General features: G+C 55.0%; 1 protein-coding gene across 1 annotated transcript; it reads right to left on the bottom strand.

Moving 5' to 3' along the window:
- Positions 1–10,371: 10,371 nt before the first annotated feature.
- Positions 10,372–19,763, bottom strand: ZNF646 (zinc finger protein 646). The gene is made up of 2 exons (XM_054027389.1): positions 18,834–19,763; positions 10,372–15,639 (listed from the first exon to the last, which is right to left on the bottom strand). Exon 2 carries the CDS (start codon positions 15,476–15,478, stop codon positions 10,391–10,393), a length of 5,088 nt encoding a protein of 1,695 aa, XP_053883364.1. The 5' UTR covers positions 15,479–15,639; positions 18,834–19,763; the 3' UTR covers positions 10,372–10,390.
- Positions 19,764–20,245: the final 482 nt, after the last annotated feature.

The following is a 20,245-nucleotide window of genomic DNA, read 5'->3' as shown; positions in this document are numbered from 1 at the left end:
CCCTGGCATGGGGGGTAAGGGGAAATGGGGGGCACACAGAGCCCCTGGCATGGGGGGAGGTGTAAAGGGGGTGCACAAAGAGCCCTTGACATGGGGGGAGGGGTTTGGGTTTGCAAACTGACTTGAGGATGGGAGAGGGACACCCAGATGGGGGGGTGGAAGGATGCAAGGGGCCCCCGGGGGGTGCGCTGGGCTTGGCCGACATGCCCTGGAGCAGGTGTCCCCTAGCCGAGATCCCAGCCCCAGCTGAGCTCTCCCCCCACTGTTGTCACAGGGGCACAACCCCGATGGAGAAGCAGACCCTGCCTTGGCAGATCCAGAGGGTAGCTGGGCCCTGGCACTTGGATCTCAGCCCCCCAACACGTCCTGCCTCGCACCTTGGGGTGCAGGGACTCTGTAAAGGGGGGTGCATCGGACAGCCTGGGGGCAACTCAGAGGGATCCCCATGGGGTAAAGACACCCCCCACCGATGGCCAAGGCTCCCTCTGCCTTCAGCACTGGGGTGGGCTCTGCCTAAGGAGGATTGACTGAGGGGAGCGGGTGGCCCGGAGGGGAAGGGAGATTAGGGTCCCAGTTGTGCCAAGTGCTGCAGAGTCCCTGCCCCAACCAGCTCACAGCCTAAACAGACAAACTGCTATCATCTCCATTTTATACATGGGGAAACTGAGGCCCAGAGAGATGCAATGCCCTGACTGTTCACACGAGGCATCTGTGCCGGAACCAGGGATAGAACCCCGGATTCCTGATTCCCAGCCCCCCGCTCTAACCACCAGACCCCACTCCCCTAACAAAGCCCAGGAGAGAACCCAGGAGTCCTGGCTCCCAGCCTCCACCAGCCATTCACATCCGCAGCACCTGGGTAATTGGCCCTGCAGGGGAGCAAAGGATCTTACGCTGTCCTTTTTCTACTGCAGTCACCGCGCCCCCCTGACCGGTCATCGCTTTGACATGCAGGGCCTGGGCACCTTGACCAAATTACTCACGCTATAGGCTGGCTGCAAAGCATTGTGGGTAGGGTAGCCCCCTGCCAATTGGCTGGAAATGCTGGAGGGGGGGAAAGAGATTCTAACTACAAAGGAGCCAGCGCCCCCTAGAGGGGAAAGGCCCCGTGTCCCCTCCCCCACACCTCCCAAAACCATTTTGGATAGTAACTTTTAGCTAACACTCCATCATGGAATTCATGGGCCAGCTTCTAGTGACCTGAATTCGGGTCACTCCAGATTTACTCCCGGGGCACTGAGATCAGGATCCAGCCCTGTATTTTCCCATCCCTTCACCCTATAAACCATCTCCCACATTTAAAAAATACAACAGCCACTGCTTTTTCTTTGAAATGTATTTTCTTAAATCTGAAAGTCCAGCACAGTCTGACCTAAAGAATAACAAACCCAAACCCTCGTTTTTCTTTTCAAAGATTAAAAAAAGGCAATCGTTCCAACTTCAATAAAATATTACAAAATAGAGACTTTAAAAATAACTAAGTATCAGCCAGAAAACAGGGGAAGTGCACCATCAGTGTAATTGTCCCATTATCCTAAGGAGAAAACAAAAGGTCTCTCTCCGCTCTGCTAAGCGAGATGCTATAAAAGAAAATTCAATACAGGGCCAAGCAGATCTCAGTTGGTCACCACCAAATCCACGGGGGGCTGTAGGAAACACGTGTAACAAACAGGAAGGTTTATTCGGTCGGTGTAACAGCAGTGTGATGGTCCCATCTGTATTTCTTTGCCGTCGTTGGAGCCCGGCTGGGCCCAGGATATGAGAGAGTCAAGGTGGGTGAGGTAATACCTTTTATTGGACCAACTTCTGTTAGTGACAGAGACAAGCTTTGGAGCTTACACAGAGCTCTGCGTCTCTGTTAGAAGCGGGGCCAATAAAAGATATTACCTCACCCACCTTGTCTCTCTCATCTCTCCGATTTCACACTTTGTCCCTCTCACTGAGCTCGTGAGTTTCGTCAGTCGAGAAGAGCCGCTGGGGCAGGCCCTGCTATTCCAAGCCACGCTGTCACATCCGCCCCATAGTATCATCCACTTGCCAACCAGTTCCCGTGTTTGCTCTCGGGAGGCGGCTCCAGATCCTCCCTCCTCAGACGGTTAGAAAGCTCATTTCCAGCCTCTGTTTATCCAGACCCAGTTGTTCTCGTGCCACTGTTGTCCTTTAGCTTCCACAGCTCTGCTCTCCCCGCGTCCCAGGTGTCTGCTCCCCATTTGTATTTATAGAGAGTAATCAGATCCGTTCTCCTGGCCTGCGTTTTAGGCTAAGCCCAGGTCTGTCAGTCTCCTCATAAGATCGGCTCTCTATTGCCCTGTTCGTCCTAGCAGCCCCTCTTTGCACCTGAATTCCTCTTTCTCGAACCTGGGCAACCAGAGTTGGACACCGTATCGCAGGTGTGGTCTTCCCAGTGCCTTGCCCAATGGCACTAATGCTTCTTGGTTGTGACCGGATATACCACACCTGCACCATCGTAGGGTGGCATTTGCAAGTCTCAAAGGGAGAGAGGGAAATTTTTGTCCAACTCCCCTCAGAGAACTGGAGATAGAATACAGGAGTCCTGGCTCCAAGCCCTGCCCTACAGACTCCCTTCCCCTACTCGGAGCCTGGGATAGAACCCAGGAGTCCTGATTCCCAGCCCCTCCTGCTCTAACCCACTAGACCCCACTCCCTTCCCAGAGATAGAACAGAGAAGTCCCAGGCTAGAATCAGACCAGGGTCCTCCTGGGGTGTGTGTGTGTCCTTTGTGTGTGTGTGGGGGGGTGATCTAATTTCATTCCCAGGATTCTCTTCAACAAACTAGTTATGCCACTAATTCTAACTACCTACAGACACACAATGTTCTCCATCAGCCAAATCCAACTTAAACCAGTTGCAGAGATGTTTTTTCAGGCAAGTGAATTGAAGTCTAAAGCCCTTGTGTCGAGGGGAAGAGGGTTTGCCATGGACAGTTGTTCAGAAGCGGTTCGGTTCAGAAGTAACCTACAGCCTTTAAGGCTTGGGCTAGAGAACATCTAGAAACTTAGATCAGGCTCGGAAGATGGAGTCCTGACTCCTAGGCCCATCCACCAACTTCTGGCCCACTAGACCCGAGTCAGGGACAGAACCCAGGAGTCCTGATTCCTAGACTAGTGCATTAATCACAGGCCCGTCTTCTTGGCATGAAGTCAATTTTGTCCACCTCACCATTACTATGGTTTGATCACTGATAGAGAAATCTTTATATCACACACACACACTCACTCACTCTCTCTCTCTATCCCAGTTTACTAATAGGTAGTGGGGACACACACACAAACACCTCAATTCTCCCTGCTTCCCATGCAGTATCCTAGCCCACCTGGACAGCTCAGGGCACAGGCCACCCCATCAGTGTCCTGTCTCCAGCAGTGGCTGATCTCTGCTGATTCAGAGGGGCGGGGGGAGACAATCCCAGATACTGCCGGCCAACTGTGCAATGGGGCAGGTAGGGGGTGAATTCCTTCCTGACCCCTACAGGTGACCAGCAGAAACCCTGAAGCATGAAGTCCAAACCCTTGTCACCCAGGGATCACCCTTAGTATCGGGGCTCTGTAAAGAGGGAAGGGGACCTTCCAATTTCTTAACTCCACAGCACCTGGGCATGCAGTTCAAAGGAGAGCTGGGGTGGGGATGGGGGCAAGCCAGAGGAGATGGGGTGCCAGGGGGTCGATGTGGGGGTTGGGATTCTGCTGTTTCAAGTGAATCATAGCCAGAGCGCCCTGTGGAACCAGAAAGATTTGTGCATGGGGCAGCAGAAGCCAAGAGTCAGGGATAGATCCCCAGCTGGGATCTGGCCCCATTGACCCCAATGGAGCTATGGCCGAGTGACCTGAGTAACTCCTGAGTCCTATCCCTGGCTCTGGGACGGGGTGGGGTTTGGTGGGTAAGAAGAGAGGGGCTGGGAGTCAGGGCTCCTGGGTTCCATACCCCACTGCCTGTGATGTTGGGCAAATCCTTCCAAACTGCTGGGCCTCCGTTGGAAAGAATCCAGCGGAGGGCAACAAAAATGATTACGGGGCTGGAGCACATGACTTATGAGGAGAGGCTGAGGGAACTGGGATTGTTTAGTCTGCAGAAGAGAAGAATGAGGGGGGATTTGATAGCTGCTTTCAACTACCTGAAGGGGGGTTCCAAAGAGGATGGAGCTCGGCTGTTCTCAGTGGTGGCAGATGACAGAACAAGGAGCAATGGTCTCAAGTTGCAGTGGGGGCGGTCTAGGTTGGATATTAGGAAACACTGTTTCACTAGGAGGGTGGTGAAGCACAGGAATGGGTTACCTAGGGAGGTGGTGGAATCTCCTTCCTTAGAGGTTTTTAAGGTCAGGCTTGACAAAGTCCTGGCTGGGATGATTGAGTTGGGGATTGGTCCTGCTTTGAGCAGGGGGTTGGACTAGATACCTCCTGAGGACCCTTCCAACCCTGATCTTCTATGATTCTATGACCCCTGCTGGGGATCTGGCCCCATTGACCCCAATGAAGCTATGGCTGAGTGATACCTGCTGGGGATCAGGCCTTCAGAACCACTCCTCCACCCTTTTCCAAGGCAGCCCCCAGCAGACCCCCCTGAGCTGTCTGATGGCCTTTGCATTCAGTGAGGTCCTGGCTTTGCAAATAAAGATCTTGCCAGGGAATCAATTACTAGTTCCCCGTGACCTCTACTCCAGTCACTCCCACAGACTCAGCGGAAGTTGTTCGGGTTCGTATTCCTCTACTAGCCCTTCCACGTTCATCCTCGCTGCAGGAGAGCATAATTTTCAGCGGGGAAAGAGACAAGACAGACACAATCCCAGCCACTGGGGGGCAGCAGGGACCCAAGCAAATCCACGTTCTTGCTCCAGGGAAGGGGCTAGTGAGACCCATGGACAGCAAGAGGGTAATGAGAGAAAAGGGGGCAGAGATGCCCTACCCCAGCCAAAAGCAATGACTCAGGAGTGAGGGTCTCCGGCCTGTGCCATACAGGTCAGACTAGCTGCTCACAATGGTCCCATCAGGGCTTGGCGGGAAGCGTCCCCCAAAGCAGTGGGAGCCCTAATGCTGGACTTTTGGGAAGCAAAGGGGAGGGCTGTGAAGTCAGGGCTGAATGGAAGAGATATCCGAGAGGGGAAGGGTGGGCCTTGTTATTAAGGCAGGGAGCTGGGCACCAGGACTCCTGGGTTCTATTCCTGACTCTGGGATGGGGTGGAGTCTGGTGGGTCAGAAGAAGGGGCCTCCAGTCAGGGCTCCTGAGTTCCATACCCCACTGCCTGTTATGTTGGGCAAATCCTTCCAAATTGCTGGGCGTCAGTTTCCCCCATTGTAGAACAGAGAATGACCTGTTTTCTAGACTCCATGCGCTGTCTCTGTGCAAGACCTGGCACAGCAGAAGCCAGGATCTCAGTTGGTGTGGAGGGGGTCTGTGGAGCAGTTGGCATGATGGGGGCCTAGACCTTAGCTAGGGGGGTCCACGCAGCATCTGGCACAACCAGGGGTACTTGAGGGGGGCTGTGTCGACCTGCCCCATTACAAACACAGGACAAAAAGGTTCTCGTTTAGGAAGTCAAGGCCACCGATGCTTTCAGGCAGGGATCCCACAAAGGATCAGGCCTCTGCTTAACGTTAAGCTCCCCTCGAACGCCACTCGAGCACATTGTAGAAAGGGAAACATGGCCCAGGGCAGGTTTAAATCATGAGGCCTGCACGGAGCCCCAGCTCCAGGAGTCCATGGGATTAATGCACAAGAACCTGAGTGATAACAAAATGTGGTGCTGGCTCTCAACCTTGGGGCAAAACAAGGATCCCCCCCACTTTCACTGTTTTTTCTTTTTAAATAAAAACTAATGATTTTTAAACAGGTAGCGATTGCTACAGGTGTGTATATATAGGTATGGCGGGGGGGGGGGTCTAGTGGTTGGAGCAGTCTAATGCCAGACTTGGATTCTATTCCCAGCTCCGCCAGTGGCCTGCTGTGACACATCAGCCTCAGTTTACCCTTCTGCAAAATGGGGATAACACCACCGACCTCCTCCGCGAAGTGAGTTGGGAACCACTGCTGGAAAGCGCTCGGTATTATGATACTGGTACAAAGGTCGCCCATAGAACTAAACCAAAACGCTTCCCACATAGCTGCAGGACCTTTGTCTCTGTGCTTTCGGGAGCCCCGGGTTCGGACTCTGACCGAGTACATAACAACAACAAAATGATCCGGCCTGAGCGGGGTCGAGTTTTTTCTCGGTGAGATTTTTAGTTAATTAATAAAAAACAAAACATCTTAAATACAACGCATTTCCCTACGCCGCCCCCGCCCGCACACAAAAGTCTAACCAACATTTTCTTCTTATACAAACTTTGTCCCCGCATTTCACTAACGATCGGCTGGAAATAAAAGTCCAGCGCACTCGATAGCAACTTGAGCACTGGACCCACCTCTGCGCTCGGAGGCCAGAAGACTTTTTAAAGGGAAAATTCCCCTTCCCCGCTAGATCAGATAAACTTAGCTAAGGAGAGCTAACTACGCTGAGGCCAGTGGTCCTATACCTCTCATCCCCTCTACAGAAATATTTCTAGTAGCCGCTCTGAGACAAGCAACAATCAAAGAATGATGAGGGTTCCGGTTAAGAGGGGCTGTTTGTCCAACTACAAATTTTGTCCTGGTATTACTATGGCAGTGAGGGGGTGATTTCTTCCCTGATATAGTTCCAGCAGGACAATCAAACATGGAGACACTTACACTGGTATAAATGTGTCTCATATTGGTGTAGCTTAATGCCCTTCCTGTATGAGAATAGCTACACTGGGAGAAGCACCTTTATGTCAGTACAACTTCATCCAGGCTGGGGCCACTCCTGTATTAACTACATCAGGTGAAAACTTTTCATCTGCACTGTTTTTTTTTGTGGAAAATTGGGTTTTTAGAAAAAAGGATCAGTTGTCCCCAGAAATTTTCAATTTGTTGTCCAAAAAAAAAAAAAAAGAAGGTTGGAAATTGAAATATTGCTATTTGGAGAGAGCCCAGCGCTGCCTCATGGGATGCATAGTCCATTACCTCATGTCCCTGTTCTCTTCTGTGGATCAGGCTGCACAACCGGACTATCTTTCCCATGATGCACTGCTTCCCCTCTCCCAGACTGGAGACTGTGTGCATAATGACAGGTATAGCTCAGGCATCTCATGCTCTCATTTGCTTCTGGAAGCCATGTTCCATGAATGGCCTACATCTCCCATGATGCACCATGTTCTCCCGTCTTGCAGAGGTGTTCCATCATGGGAGATATAATTCAACCAGGGAGTGCATCCTGCCAGGAGAATGGAGAGCATGAAGTAATCAAACTACAATTCCCATGATACACTGCAGCAACTCAAGAGGAACGACCATGGTGCATCATGGGAAATATAGGCTGACCAGGAAGCCCAGCCTATAAGAGAGAAAAGGAAGATGAGGCACCTTAACTACACCTCCCAGCAGGCACTGCGGAAGCATTTCTAAAGCAAAACTATTCAGTTTTCAGCTTTTAAAAAATAGAACTTTTGCCCCCCCCCCCCAAAAAAAAAAATGAATTTTCAACAGAAAGTTAACCCCCTCAGCCCTCCCGAAAAATGAAAAACAGACTAATTTAGCTTCCTTCTAAAATTTTCCAACCGGGATGGAATATAAAATTTTTTGTGTGTTTAGACAAGACCCTAAGAAACTTAATACCACCTTTATAAGACCTGCCTTGCACTGAGAAATCTTGGCTGGGGTCCGGAGAGCAAATATCGTTGCTATCGTGTGGGCTGGGCTGTATTTCAAAACGAAAAACAGAAGAGAGAGAGAGACAGAGAGAACAGGAAGCCGAGATGCTTGTTTATAAAACAAGCACCGGGGCTTTGCCGAATTTATAAGCGTATCACAGATCACACAGATGCACGGGGGTATCAAACCAGCCCTCTCTCGAGGCGGATGGTTGGGTGGAAAAATGAATGAGAATCCCAGGGCCAGCTGGTGAGTGGATGGAAAGGCTCAATAAAGGGCTATCGGAGGGCAGTACTTGGTCTCCACTTCTCCTTAGAGGCTCGTTAGATAAAACCCGTTTTATCATTGACAGCAGGAGTTTTGAGATTCAGAGGCCCAAATCCAGGCTCAGTTCTCCTAGGCAGCAACAACATTTTAAAATAATCATCACAAATCAATCTGTGTCTCATTAGATAGGTGGAAACTGCTTTTGGCGCACCTCCACCAGCAGCACACGAGGGGGCAGAAGTGAGTCTACCGCATGCTGCCTTTCCATTATTTCTATCACTATAGCACGAGAAGCCCAGCTGTGCACCAGGATCACTGTGCAAGGTGCTGTACAAACACAGATCAATCAAGCGAGCTACTTAAAAAGCTTTACTCCACCAGGAGGGAGGTAGCTAAAGAGCTGGGGAAACTGAGTCAGGGCATTCTTCAGTCTGGGTCTAAGATTAGTTTGTGGCGAAGCCAGGATAGAACCCAGTGATCAGCACTGCAGGGAGCTCAAACTTAGCTCCAAAGCTAAAGTCACTTACAAATAACAGAGCTGAATGTAAGGGGGCAGGAAACCCCCAGATTTATTGGTTTTTATTCCACACTGAAGAGCCACCAAATTACAGCTGAGGGACGAACAAGGGAGTCACTTAAATATTAACACGGTTTCAGGAGGGGAACAAGGACTAATGGTTAGACCAGGGGATGGACAGAGGCTGGGAGTCAGGACTCCTAGGTTCTATCTCCAGCTCTGGGAGGGGAGTCTAATGGGTTAGATTGGAGGGGGCTGAGAGTTTGGTTTTGTGGTTGGAGTGGGGGGATAGAATCTTCTTTTAAAACCGTTCCACGTACCGAGACAAATACAGGAAAAATTTATGTGCTGGCGTTTCTAAAAGAGAAGACTGCTTTGTGTGAGAGCTCTGAGTACCGTCAGGATTTCTGCAATACACTTACATATTCTGCACCATAGGACAATAAAAAAAATATTCATACATCTTGGATCAGTAGCACAATGATAACTATTTCTGGGAGGTATAACTATATTTTATCCCAACCCACGAAGAAGGAAATTTTTTCTACAATCGCAATTCGATACCTCAGTTGAAAACACCCCAACATTTTTCTCTCTCTTGAAAGACTGGTAATGTTTTTTGGGGGTTTTTTTTCCTCCTCCCCCCACATAAAATGAGTCTTGAAGCAAATTGTTTCAAAGGAATTTTGAAGACAAATGTGTGTTGTTCACAAGGGAAAAGTTGGTTTAAAATGGAGATTTGATTCTTTTCAGGGAAAAAAAAAAAAGATTTAAAATTTGTATTTTCCTTTTCTCCTTATACAGAAATTTAGTTCTCTTAAAAAAAAAGTTTGTTTTTGTTTTGGGAGGAAAATTATTATAATTAAGGCAATTTGTTCTCAGTACAAAAAGTGTGTCTTTTTATTAGTTTGCTTCTTTAATAAAAAGTTTTGTTTTAAGACCAACTTTTGCTGATTGAGGAGGAAATTTAAAAAATATCTATAATTCTCTCCCTCTTCCAAAAAAACACAACAAAAAAAGTCTCAGACAAAATGTGTCTATTTTTAAAACTTTTTTTTAAATTACAGATATTTGAAATTAAATATATTTAGACTTTTTGCAGGGGGCATCTTAGCCAATTTTGGGGAGGGGGGAGGTAAAAAGGAGACTTTTTTTTCCCATGGGTGTCAATTTTTAGGAGCAAAATTATTATTTTTTCTAATGAAAGCCATTTTTAAAATGTCCTCCTTCTTCTCCAATAACAGATACCATTTAAAAAGGAGCTGGGAATTGGTCAAAACAAACCAGCAAATTAAATTCCACAAACGTCGAAAAACCAAACCAAACTAAAAACATGGCACCAATGTTGGGTGTGGGGTTTTTTTTTAAACCACAACGTTCAGGCTCCCGTGCAGGAGATCACTGGAGCGTCATCTGAACCAATTTCAGTGGAATCCGTTGAGAATTACAGCCAAGCTGATTAAAAACTTGACTGTAATCAATTGGATTTAAGCACATGCTTAAAGTGGGCGCTTAAGATCTCTCCTGAATTGGGGGCCGAAACAAGGTAACATAGGGTTAAGGGGAAAGTTCTCAGAGGCACAAAAAGGCAGCAGAGAATCAAATGAACACTGCTTCCCCTCACCCACCCATTGGAGAACTGGGGTCCACCCCAAAACCTCCCTCACTGATTGTTCCGTGGCACCCACAAACTGCCTCCCTCCCACTGGCAGACTGGGCACCACTCCCACCCACCCCCATTTGTGCCTCTGAAAATTCCTCCCCTTCCTAATGATTTGGTACTAGGACAACGATCAACATTGACTCCCCCCCCTCCATCTCTCCATCCCCTCTCGCCCTCCCACCCCCACCACCCACACATTCGCACAGTCATTCGCACGACCCTCAGCTAACTTGCCCCATGGCGGCAGCGGCACTGCCATCCACCCCCGTGTCTTGGCAGGAGCCCGCCTCAGGCCCCTGGGCCCCTCCTGTGGCAGCGTGGCTGGCTTTGGCACAGCCAGGCTGGCCATGGCAGGCCTTGGCATGGCTGGCCAGGCGGCTGGAAGTCCGGAAGGCCTGGCCGCAGTCCGGACAGCGGCGGCCTTTCTTGTCCGAGTGGGTGCGGAGGTGGTAGGTGAGGGCCAGGAGGTTGTGGAATTCCTTGAGGCAGGCTGGGCAGCGGTAGAGACCGGTGGTGTGGACCTTCTTGTGGTGGAGGAGGCTGCCAGCGTGGCGGTACGTCCGCTCACAACGGTCGCACTTGTAGGGGCGCTGGTCCACCAGGCCATTGGTGCCAGGAGTGGCCCCAGCCTCTGCCTCGGCCTGGTGCCGCCAAAGGTGCTGGACCAAGTCCCGAGAGGCCCGGTAGGCCTTGCCGCACTCTGAGCACTCAAAACGCTTCTTAGTGTGGACCCGGCCATGGTTCTTGAGGGCTGATGGGGTGGGAAATTGCTTGGGGCAGACCGGGCACTGGAAAGGGCCAAGGGGCACCGGAGTGACGCCCACTGGGGTTTGGGTGCCAGCGTCAACATGGCCACCTGAGGCACCAACTGATGCACTGCCCACATGGCTGCCTGAGGTACCGCCAACATAGCTGCTATCAACCTGGCCGCCTGAGGCACCACCAACATGGCCACCTGAGGCACCAACTGATGCACTGCCAACATGGCTGCTGTCAACATGAGGGCCTGAGGTACCATCAACATTGCCACCTGAGGTAGTGCCAAGATGGCCACTGTCACCGTGGCCACCTGAGGCGTCAACGTGGCTGCCGCCCTGCTCCCTCCGGGCGGCCCGCCATTCTCGTGCCGTCTTGCTCCGGACAAGGCTACTGGGCTCCAGTAAGGGGCGGCTGGGGGAGCTCCTGCTGCCGGGACGAGGCCGGCGCTGGGCATGAATCAGCTGGTGCCTCACCAGCTGCCTCTGCCACTTGAAGGCTTTGCCGCAGTCAGGGCACCGGTGGCGCTTGACCTCGAAGTGGATGCGCTGGTGGTTCTTGAGGGCCATGAGGTTAGGATAGGCCCGGGGGCAGACGGGGCAGCAGTAATGGCCTGTCTTGTGGCTCTTGCGGTGGTTGAGAAGGCTGCCGGCATGGCGGTAGGTCCGCCCACACTGCTCACACCGGTATGGCCGCTCCTCGGGGTCCTTCTTGGAGGCAGCGGGTGGCTCCGAGACCCCGCCACCGTCAGTGTGGGCCTTGCCTGCTCTCTTGGCGTGAGCCAACTTTCTGGAGGACGAGGAGGGCAGTGGCGGTCTCCTCTCGCGGTGGACACGCTGGTGGCTGGCCAGCTGCTTCTGGAGGCGGAAGGCCTTGGGGCACTGGGCGCACTTGTAGCGCTTGGTCTCGAAGTGGATGCGGTTGTGGTTCTTCAAGGCCATGAGGTTGTAGAACAGCTTCTGGCAGATGGCGCAGCGGAAGAGGCCCGTCTTGTGGGTCTGCTTGTGGTTGATCAGGCTGCCCGCGTGCTTGTAGCTCCGGCCGCACTGCTCGCAGCAGAAGGGGCGCTCCGACACGGCACCTTCCTCCCCGCTGCCGCCCTCCTCCTCCTCCTCTTCCTTCTTGGCAACGCTGACCAGCTCTTCCTCCTCCTCCGGGTGCTGGGCGGCACAGTGTGCCTCCAGCCCCGCTGCCCCCTGGCACAGCTCCCCACAAACCTCACACACATGCAGCTTGCACTCCTCGCCATCGCTGCCCCCTGGGTCCTGTTTTCCGGGAGCTGGGGCCGCGGCTGCCTCTCCTCCCTCCCTGCCTTGCGGGAGCGCTGGCTCCTTCCCTACATTGTCCCCGTTGCTGGCTGGCCGGCTGTCATTCAGCTTACACTTAGGGTGATTACGGAGATGGTTGCGGTAGGCGGACAGATTGGGGTACTGCCGAGAGCAGACGCCACACTGGTAATCTCCCACCTGGTGGGTCTTCTTGTGGTTGACCAGGCTGCCACCGTGCCGGTAGGTTTTCCCGCACTGCCCACAGGCATAGGGGCGGCTGTCTGGGGGTGTCAGGCCGGATTTCTGCTCCTCCGGCAGCTCCGGACGCGGTCCCAGCCGCAGCTGGATGGTGGTGTCAGCCAACGCCGCTTCCTTCTCCTCCCGGTGGCCCAGGCTGTGCTCTTCGAGGCTTGCCATGTCATCGAACGTCTGCCCGCAGTAGCCACAGATATGGGAAAGGAGCATCTCTTCCTCCCCGTCGCGCTCATCTGGCCGCCCCTCTGCCTCCTGCTGGAGCCCGGGAAAAGCTGCATCCTCGCCGGCCTCCAAGCTGCCTTCCCGTGGCTCCCCCTCCCCGCCGTGAGCCAGGCCGTGGTGGTGCTGCAGGTCCGTCTCGCTCGGGAAGATCATGCCGCAGAGGCTGCAAAGGAAGGGACGTTCCTCGGTGCTGGCGCCCGGCTGCTGGGCCGTGGCATGGCCACGGAAGTGGCTCTTCAGCGCCTCCAGGTTTGAGTACTCCTTCGGGCACAGGGAACACTGGTATATGCCCAGCTGCTGGTCGTGCTTGTGGTCGAGGATTTCGCACGGGTAGGGCTGAGAGTTGGGGCTGCTGGGTGGTGATGCTTCGGCCTCCTCCTCTTTCGGGTGTTGCCAACCGTTCACCGCGCTGCCTCCCCGTAGATTGTAGCTCCGCTGGGGCTCCTCCTCGTCTAGCGTCCCCTCCTCTCCAACCCGGGTACACTCCGGGCCACCACGCCCAACATCTCCACTTCCCTCCAGCTGTATCGTGCCGTCAGGGGCATCTCTGGGCTCCGCTTCCGCCACGCCCCCTTCCTCTTCCTCCTCTGCCCCCGCCCGGCCCTTCCTCGGCTTTTGGTGGCCCCGTAAGTGGCTCTTGAAGGCAGCCACATTGGAGAAGCGTTTGGCACAGAGCGAGCACTCGAAATCCCCCGTCTGGTGCGTCTGTTTGTGGTTGATCAGGCTGCCCGAGTGGCGGTAGGACTTGCCACAGAGCTCGCAGCTGTACACCCGTCTGCCCGGCAGCTCCGCCTCGCCCTCTCCCGTGCCAGGCTCCCCGTCGCCGTGCGCCAGGGCGTGGCTCTGCAAACTGCCCAGATCATGAAAGATCATCCCACAGCAGCCACAGATGTGAGACATCCCCGGTGCCGGCCCCGCCGCCTCCAATTCCTCCACATCTCGCTTGATGGCCTGCAGCAGCGCCGCCTCCCGCGTGTGGACGCTGCCCGGTTCCTCCTCCTCCTTCCCCTCCTGGGGGCAGGGGACGGCCTCCCCGGGCGCGTGGCGCAGCTGGTGCCACTGGAACTCTGCCGCCTCCTCAAAGCTCTCTCCGCAGCTGGTGCAGGCGTAGCTCTCCCGCTCCTTGCCCCGCGCCGCTCGGAAATGCATGCGGACGTGGTTGCGTAGGGCCATCAGGTTGGTGTACTGCTTGGGGCACAGGGAGCACTGGTAGACGCCCGTCCGGTGGGTGTGCCGATGGTTGACCAGGCTGCCCCGGTGCCGGTAGGTCCGGCCGCACTCCCCGCAGCGGTAAGGCCGCTCTTCTGATGCCCCGTCCTCTTCCTCCTCCACGCAACCAGTCTCCTCCTCTTTGAGAGCACCTCCTCCACCTGCTTCCCTGCGGCCCGGCGGTTCCGTGGCCCTCTCCCCGCCAGCTGGCTCTGCGGGGCTCTGCTCGAGGTGGCAAGCGGCCTCTTCGGGCGCCGGGGGGCTGGAGTACTGGAGGCCGGGCCGGGAGGCCGGCTTGGATTTGAGGTGTATCCGCAGGTGGTTCTTGAGGGCCGCCAGGTTGAAGAGCTGTTTGCAGCAGAAGTTGCAGCTGTAGACGCCCGTCTGGTGACTTTTCTTGTGGTTGATGAGGCTGCCGGCATGGCGGTAGGTCCGGCCGCACTCCCCGCACCGGTAGGGCCGCGCTTGGTCTCCGTCCTTACTGCTGGCTTCCCAGGCTCCCTCCGAATCCATCGCGGGTTGGGCCAAGCCACCCCCATCCTCTTTCTCCTCTTCCTCCTCCTCCTCCTCCGGGTAGAGGCAGCTGTGGTTCCTCAGCTCCTCCTCATCGGCGAAGTTTCCCCCACACCTCACGCACAGCTCCCCATCCGGATTGCCCCGGTCCCCGCCCCCAGCCTTCGCCCCGTCCTTCAAACTGCAGGGGGCGCCCTCTCCGAAGGCAGCCGGCGGCGGCTGGTAGATATCCAGCTTGGCTGAAGTCTCAATGGAGTCCTCCTCCGAGACGCTATGTTCCGAGCCCTCCGAGGGAGCTCTCCCGGCCCACCGGGCTTTCTCGTGGGCCTTCTGGTGGCTCAGCAGCTCGCTGGGCAGGCGGAAAGCCTTGCAGCACAACGGGCACTTGTAGGGGCGGTACTCCGAGTGCAGCCGGGAGTGGTTCTTGAGCGCCATGAGGTTGGAGAACTCCTTGAAGCAGACGGCGCACTGGTAGACGCCTAGCGTGTGGCTCTGCTTGTGGTTGGTGAGGCTGCCGGCGTGCTTGTAGGCCTTATCGCACTGGTTGCATTTATAGCGCCGCTCCTCTGCCGGCACGCCAGGGGCCTCCTGGCCTTCCTCCGCTTTGCCAGGGAACTCCAGCTGGGAGAAATCAGCCGGCACCACCGATTCGGCGATGTATTTCTCCAGGTTGCTCAGCAACGTTCCGGCGCCACCGCCCTCTAGCGCGGGGAAAACGTCGGCATCCGACGACGAGGAATCCTGCCCTTGCTGGAAGTTGTTCTCCCCGTCCTCCTCCCCCTTCTGGTCGCGGCCGGCGTGGGCCGAATGGCGATGGCTGGCCAGCTGGGAGGCGACGCGGAAGCTGCGGCCGCAGTCCGGGCACCGGTGGCGCCGCTCCTCGGTGTGGATGCGGAGATGATTCTTCAGGGCCATGGGGTTGGAGAACTCCTTGTGGCACAGCAGGCAGGTGAAGAGTCCCACCTCGTGGGTGCGCCGGTGGTTGACCAGGCTGCCGGCGTGGCGGTAGCTCCGCTGACACTGCCCGCATTTGAACGGCCGCTCCTCCCGCTGCGGCTGGCTCGGCTCGCAGCCGGGCTCTTCCATCGCTCACATCGGACGGCAGGAGGGCACTGTCTCCGCCGGCTTCACAGGGCCGGGCCAGCGGCCCGGAAAGCTCTGCTTCCGGCACAATGAGCCTGCATCCCCTCCTGCTGCTTCTTCCTCCTCCTCCTTCTCTGGCTCCTTACGGCATCCCAAGGCGGCAGCTGTGGGGACACACGCAAGGGAAGAGGGGTTAAAACGCCGCCAAATGAGTGCCCCACATACAAGCCTCATGCCCGACTGCTACGGGACCCACGGCTTCATCCTCTCCAGACCAGGGGAGCTAAGCCCAAAGAAGCCCCAAAATTAGGACCAGACGGGGTTACCCTGGGCTATGCGGTTTGCTACCCTGGTGGGTGAAGGATACCAGACAGCAAATGCCACACAGCAGAGCCAGGGATAGAACCCAGGAGTCCTGACTCCCAGCCCCCACCCCGCTCTAACCTACTCAACCCCACTCCCCTCCCAGGGCTGGGGATAGAACCCAGGAGTCCTGTTCTAAATAAAACAGCATGTAAGAAACTGAAGACAAACATCGGCTGTCTCAGGGTGTCGGAGAAGGGAAAACGAAGCTGGCCAGCCGGCCTGGCAGAACACCAGACACGGACAGCTCTCTCTGGGACGCAAAGGAACTACGTTGTCCCCTCCGCGGACTGGCTCCAAGCCGAGCACAGGTTACCAATGCAACAGTCAGCAGGCCTCCTTCCCCGGCTTCCCCGCTTGTGTCGTGTTTCGGATGAGTACCGGGTTTAAGAAAAGCCTGGGGCTGTGGGTCAGGACTGAGGGGCACTAGCAGAGCAGGGGGGCGGGGAGCCCAGGGCTGGCATCACAGGGGTCTGCGGAACAAGACTGAGGGGCACTGGCAGAACTGTGCACGCCCAGGTCAGGGATCTACACCCCCGCCCCCAGTCACGAACACTCAGTTCTCTCACAAAAGGAGCCAGGACTCCTGGGTTCTCTCCCCAGCTCTGGGAGAGGAGTGGGGTCTAGTGGGTTAGAGTGCGTGGCGGGGGTGGGCTGGGAGTCAGGACTCCTGGGTTCCATCGATGGCTCTGAGATGGGATGGGACTCTAGTACAGGGGTTCTCAACCTCTCTCTCTGAGCCCCCCCCTCCGCCCAATACGCTATAAAAACTCCACAGCCCACCTGTGTCACAACAACTAGTTTTCTGCATATAAAAGCCAGGGCTGGCGTTAGGGGGTAGCAAATAGGGTAATTGCCCGGGGCCCCACGCCACAGAGGGCCCCATGAGGCAAAGTTGCTCAGGGTCCAGCTTCAGCCCTGGGTGGTGGGGCTTCGGCTTTCTGCCCTGGGCCCCAGTGAGTCTAATGCTGGCCCTGCTTAACGGATCCCCTGAAACCTGCACGCGGCCCCCCCAGGGGACCTCGGAATCCTGGTTGAGAACTGCTGCTCTAGTGGTTAGTGGAGGCTGGGAGTCAGGACACCTGAGTTCTATACTCCGTGTCTTTGACCACTGAGTCACTCAGCCTACTGAGCAGGGAAGGGATAGCTCAGTGGTTTGAGCATTGGCCTGCTAAACCCAGGGTTGTGAGTTCAATCCTTGAAGGGGCCATTTAGGGATCTGGGGCAAAAATCTGTCTGGGGATTGTTCCTACTTTGAGCAGCGGGTTGGACTAGATGGCCTCCTGAGGTCCCTTCCAACCCCAGTAGTCTATGACCAAACAGGATAAGTCATTTCCCTTCTCTGTGCCTCTGTTTCCCCATCTCTAAATGGGGAAAACAGATACCAACTCATGTTTAGTAAGGCTATCATTAACACCTGCAATAAGTATCTTCTCCTTGATTAGGGCAAGGCTAACTTAATGCACACTGGTTTAATTATAATAATTAGAAAAGTGCATGACTCCATATTGCCACCTGTAATGAGGTAAAGTGCTAAATATAACTTGGATGCACCAGAGAAAAAACACTCATTAATTTATAACCTTTGCCCCTAAAAAACTATAACATCACCCAGGCACATTTCTCAGCACCATGAAGCCCAGGTGTGTGTGTGTGTGAGAGATAGCTCAGTGGTTTGAGCATTAGCCTGCTAAACCCAAAGTTGTGAGTTCAATCCTTGAAGGGGCCACTTAGGGATCTAGGGCAAAATCAGTACTTGGTCCTACTAGTGAAGGCAGGGGGCTGGACTCTATGACCTTTCAGGGTCCCTTCCAGTCCTATGAGATAGGTATATCCCCATATATTATATTTCAGGTTCTGAATACCTGTAGCAGGTATTTTTTTATTTATTTTAAAGATCAACAAAACATCAGGGTGGGAAAACACACACACGTTGGGGGGCCCCCCTGAATCCCTCTAGCAGGGGTAAGCACCAAACACACAGATTTATGTGACAAGGCAAAATTAACAATGGATGTTTTCTGCCCCCACAAGCAAAGATCACCGCTGGCTTGAGATGAAGCATAAGAAGTAGAAACCCTGGAGAAGAATTTGTGGCAGCATGACACGCAATCTGTTGGGGAACTTTAAGATTTGTGACTGGAGTAACTCATTAGCAATCTCTGGCCCATTGAAGGCAAAAGGAACACCAAGCTCTCAGAGCGGGTGTGGGTGGGTGGCTGTTTTCCATTCAGTCGCTCTTTAAAATTGGGAGCCTTTTTTTAAAAAAAAAAGAGGCTTTCAAAGTTTCTAGCCTCCAATATGACTTGATCATGCTCATAGCAAAACAGGTAAATTAGGCCACTCCACAACCTTGGTAGAGAAAAAGACAGCTAAGACCTGTTTTGGGGGACAATAAGTTTCACTCAGCGCTGAGATGCGGCTGCCTCTGGGGAACAGCCGCACAGTGACACAGCACGGGGATGATTCGCCTGGTGCTGAGATGCTGCCACTCTGGGGAGGGTCAGCTCAGTAACAGACACGTAACGATGCTGCGTGGGGACTACTCATCCTGCATTACGATGCAGCTGCTTCTAGGGCGGGACACAGCATGTAGGACACACAGCCACTCCACATAATTTTTAGCTAAGGAAGGGCGAGAAACAATTGCATCTAATTTAAAATTGCTGGGGGGGGGGGGATGGAATGAGCCAGGACTCCTGGGTTCTCTCCCCGGCTTGGGGGGGGGGGGGTGTCTAGTGGGTTAAAGCAGAGAGGACTGGGAGCCAGGACTCCGGGGTTCCCAGCTCTGCTACACACTTCATTTACAGCCTCAGGCAAGTCCCCATCTCTGCGCCACAGTTTATCCATTCATAAAACGAGAATAACAATCTCCACCCACTTCATAAGCAGAACAGGAAAAAGTGTTTTAAAAGACTACAGATGGGTTTAGAACACAGATGGGGCCCTAACCAACCCCAGTACAACCCAGCACCCCCAAAAGCCAGCCTCTTACCTCCAGGGTCCAATAAAGCATCCCAGAGGTGACACACAGGCCCAGGGCAGGGGTGTTGAAGCAGTTTCCAGGGAGGGAGTCACAACCCAAGTGACAGCCAGATGCGGAGGCAAACACAGGATCTTCAGGGTACAAGGAGGAAATCTGTAGGGACAAACCCCCAAAATACAGGTCTCCCCGGGGTGCCTTATCCCTCAGGGGAGGGACTGGCACAGACTTTTGGTGGAGTTCAGTCTTCAATTCTGGATCCTAGCGGGGTCCGGATACAGAACGTAATGGGGGCTCCGAGCCCCAAAAGTCTGGGTCCAGACAGCGACTGGAGACAGGCGCTCACGGCTGAGGGAACTGAGCCCCAGATCGCAGGGTACAAGGCTGCTGTACCCCGAGTTGCTGGCTACAGAAGCTCCCAGGGGCTTGAACCCGGAGGGTCTGGATCCAGGGGTGTCCAAGAGGCGGGCGACACATCCCAGGGGTGTGAACCCCACGGTGCTGGAGACCGGAGCTCCCAGGGGTCTGTGAGGCTGGAGGCAGGTCCCAGAGGTGCGAACCCCAGTTCTGTGGTGGCAGGAGAGCCCAGGCCGGGCGAACCCCCAGTTCTTCCAACGCAGGGCGCCCAGTCCAGGTGGGGGGGTCCCCGATCCACCGCCTCCTGCCCCCCCTGGAAGAGAAGAGCCACCTGCCCCCTGGGGGGCTGATTTCCCAGCTGGGGGGTCTCCAGGCGGGCAAGGCAATGCCACAGCCCCCCGTGGGGGTGGGAATCTCGCCCCCCAGCCCGTGGGGTGGCTCTGGTCCGTCCCTCGTGGAGAGCAGGTCCAGCCCCTGTAGCCCCCCCGCTCTGCCCTGCTGCTGGGGGGCGGGGGGCGTCTGCACCCCCCAGGCCCTGCTGCCCCCTCCGCCAGGGGGCCGGGGCTGCAAGAGGCACCCAGGCTAGGGCACAACAAATACTTCCTTTTGTTGCTAGGAAACAGGAAATGTGCAGCGCAGAAAGGCTTCCCGCGAGGCCCGCCCCCCTCCCTGGGCATGGGGCTGCACTTCCGGGGGTGTCCCTTTGAAAGGGGTCCCCCACACGCGCCTCCTGGAGCCAAGTTACCCCCTCCCCCGCCCCCCCTTCTAAGCCAAATCCCTGCAACTGCCCTCCAAGGGGGGGGGGGGTCCACAGGGAAAAACTGACCCCCCCCCCATCGTTATGTTACAGTCAAATCCTTCCCCTTCAATGGTTCAGGACTCCTGGGTTCTCTCCCTGGCTCTGTAAGGGGTCTAGTGGGTTATGGGGGGGGGGGGGGGGGAGAGGGAGAGAAAGGCTGGGAGCCAGGACTCCTGGGTTCTCTCCCCAGCTCTGGGAGGGGAGTGGGGTCTAGAGGGTTAGAGCAGGGGGGGGCTGGGAACCAGGACTCCTGGGTTCTCTCCCCAGC

This window comes from Malaclemys terrapin, chromosome 4 (genome assembly GCF_027887155.1).
Source record: "Malaclemys terrapin pileata isolate rMalTer1 chromosome 4, rMalTer1.hap1, whole genome shotgun sequence".
Lineage (NCBI taxonomy): Eukaryota > Metazoa > Chordata > Testudines > Emydidae > Malaclemys > Malaclemys terrapin.
Note: the sequence above shows the minus strand (reverse complement) of the source record. Positions and strands in the feature narration are given on the sequence as shown.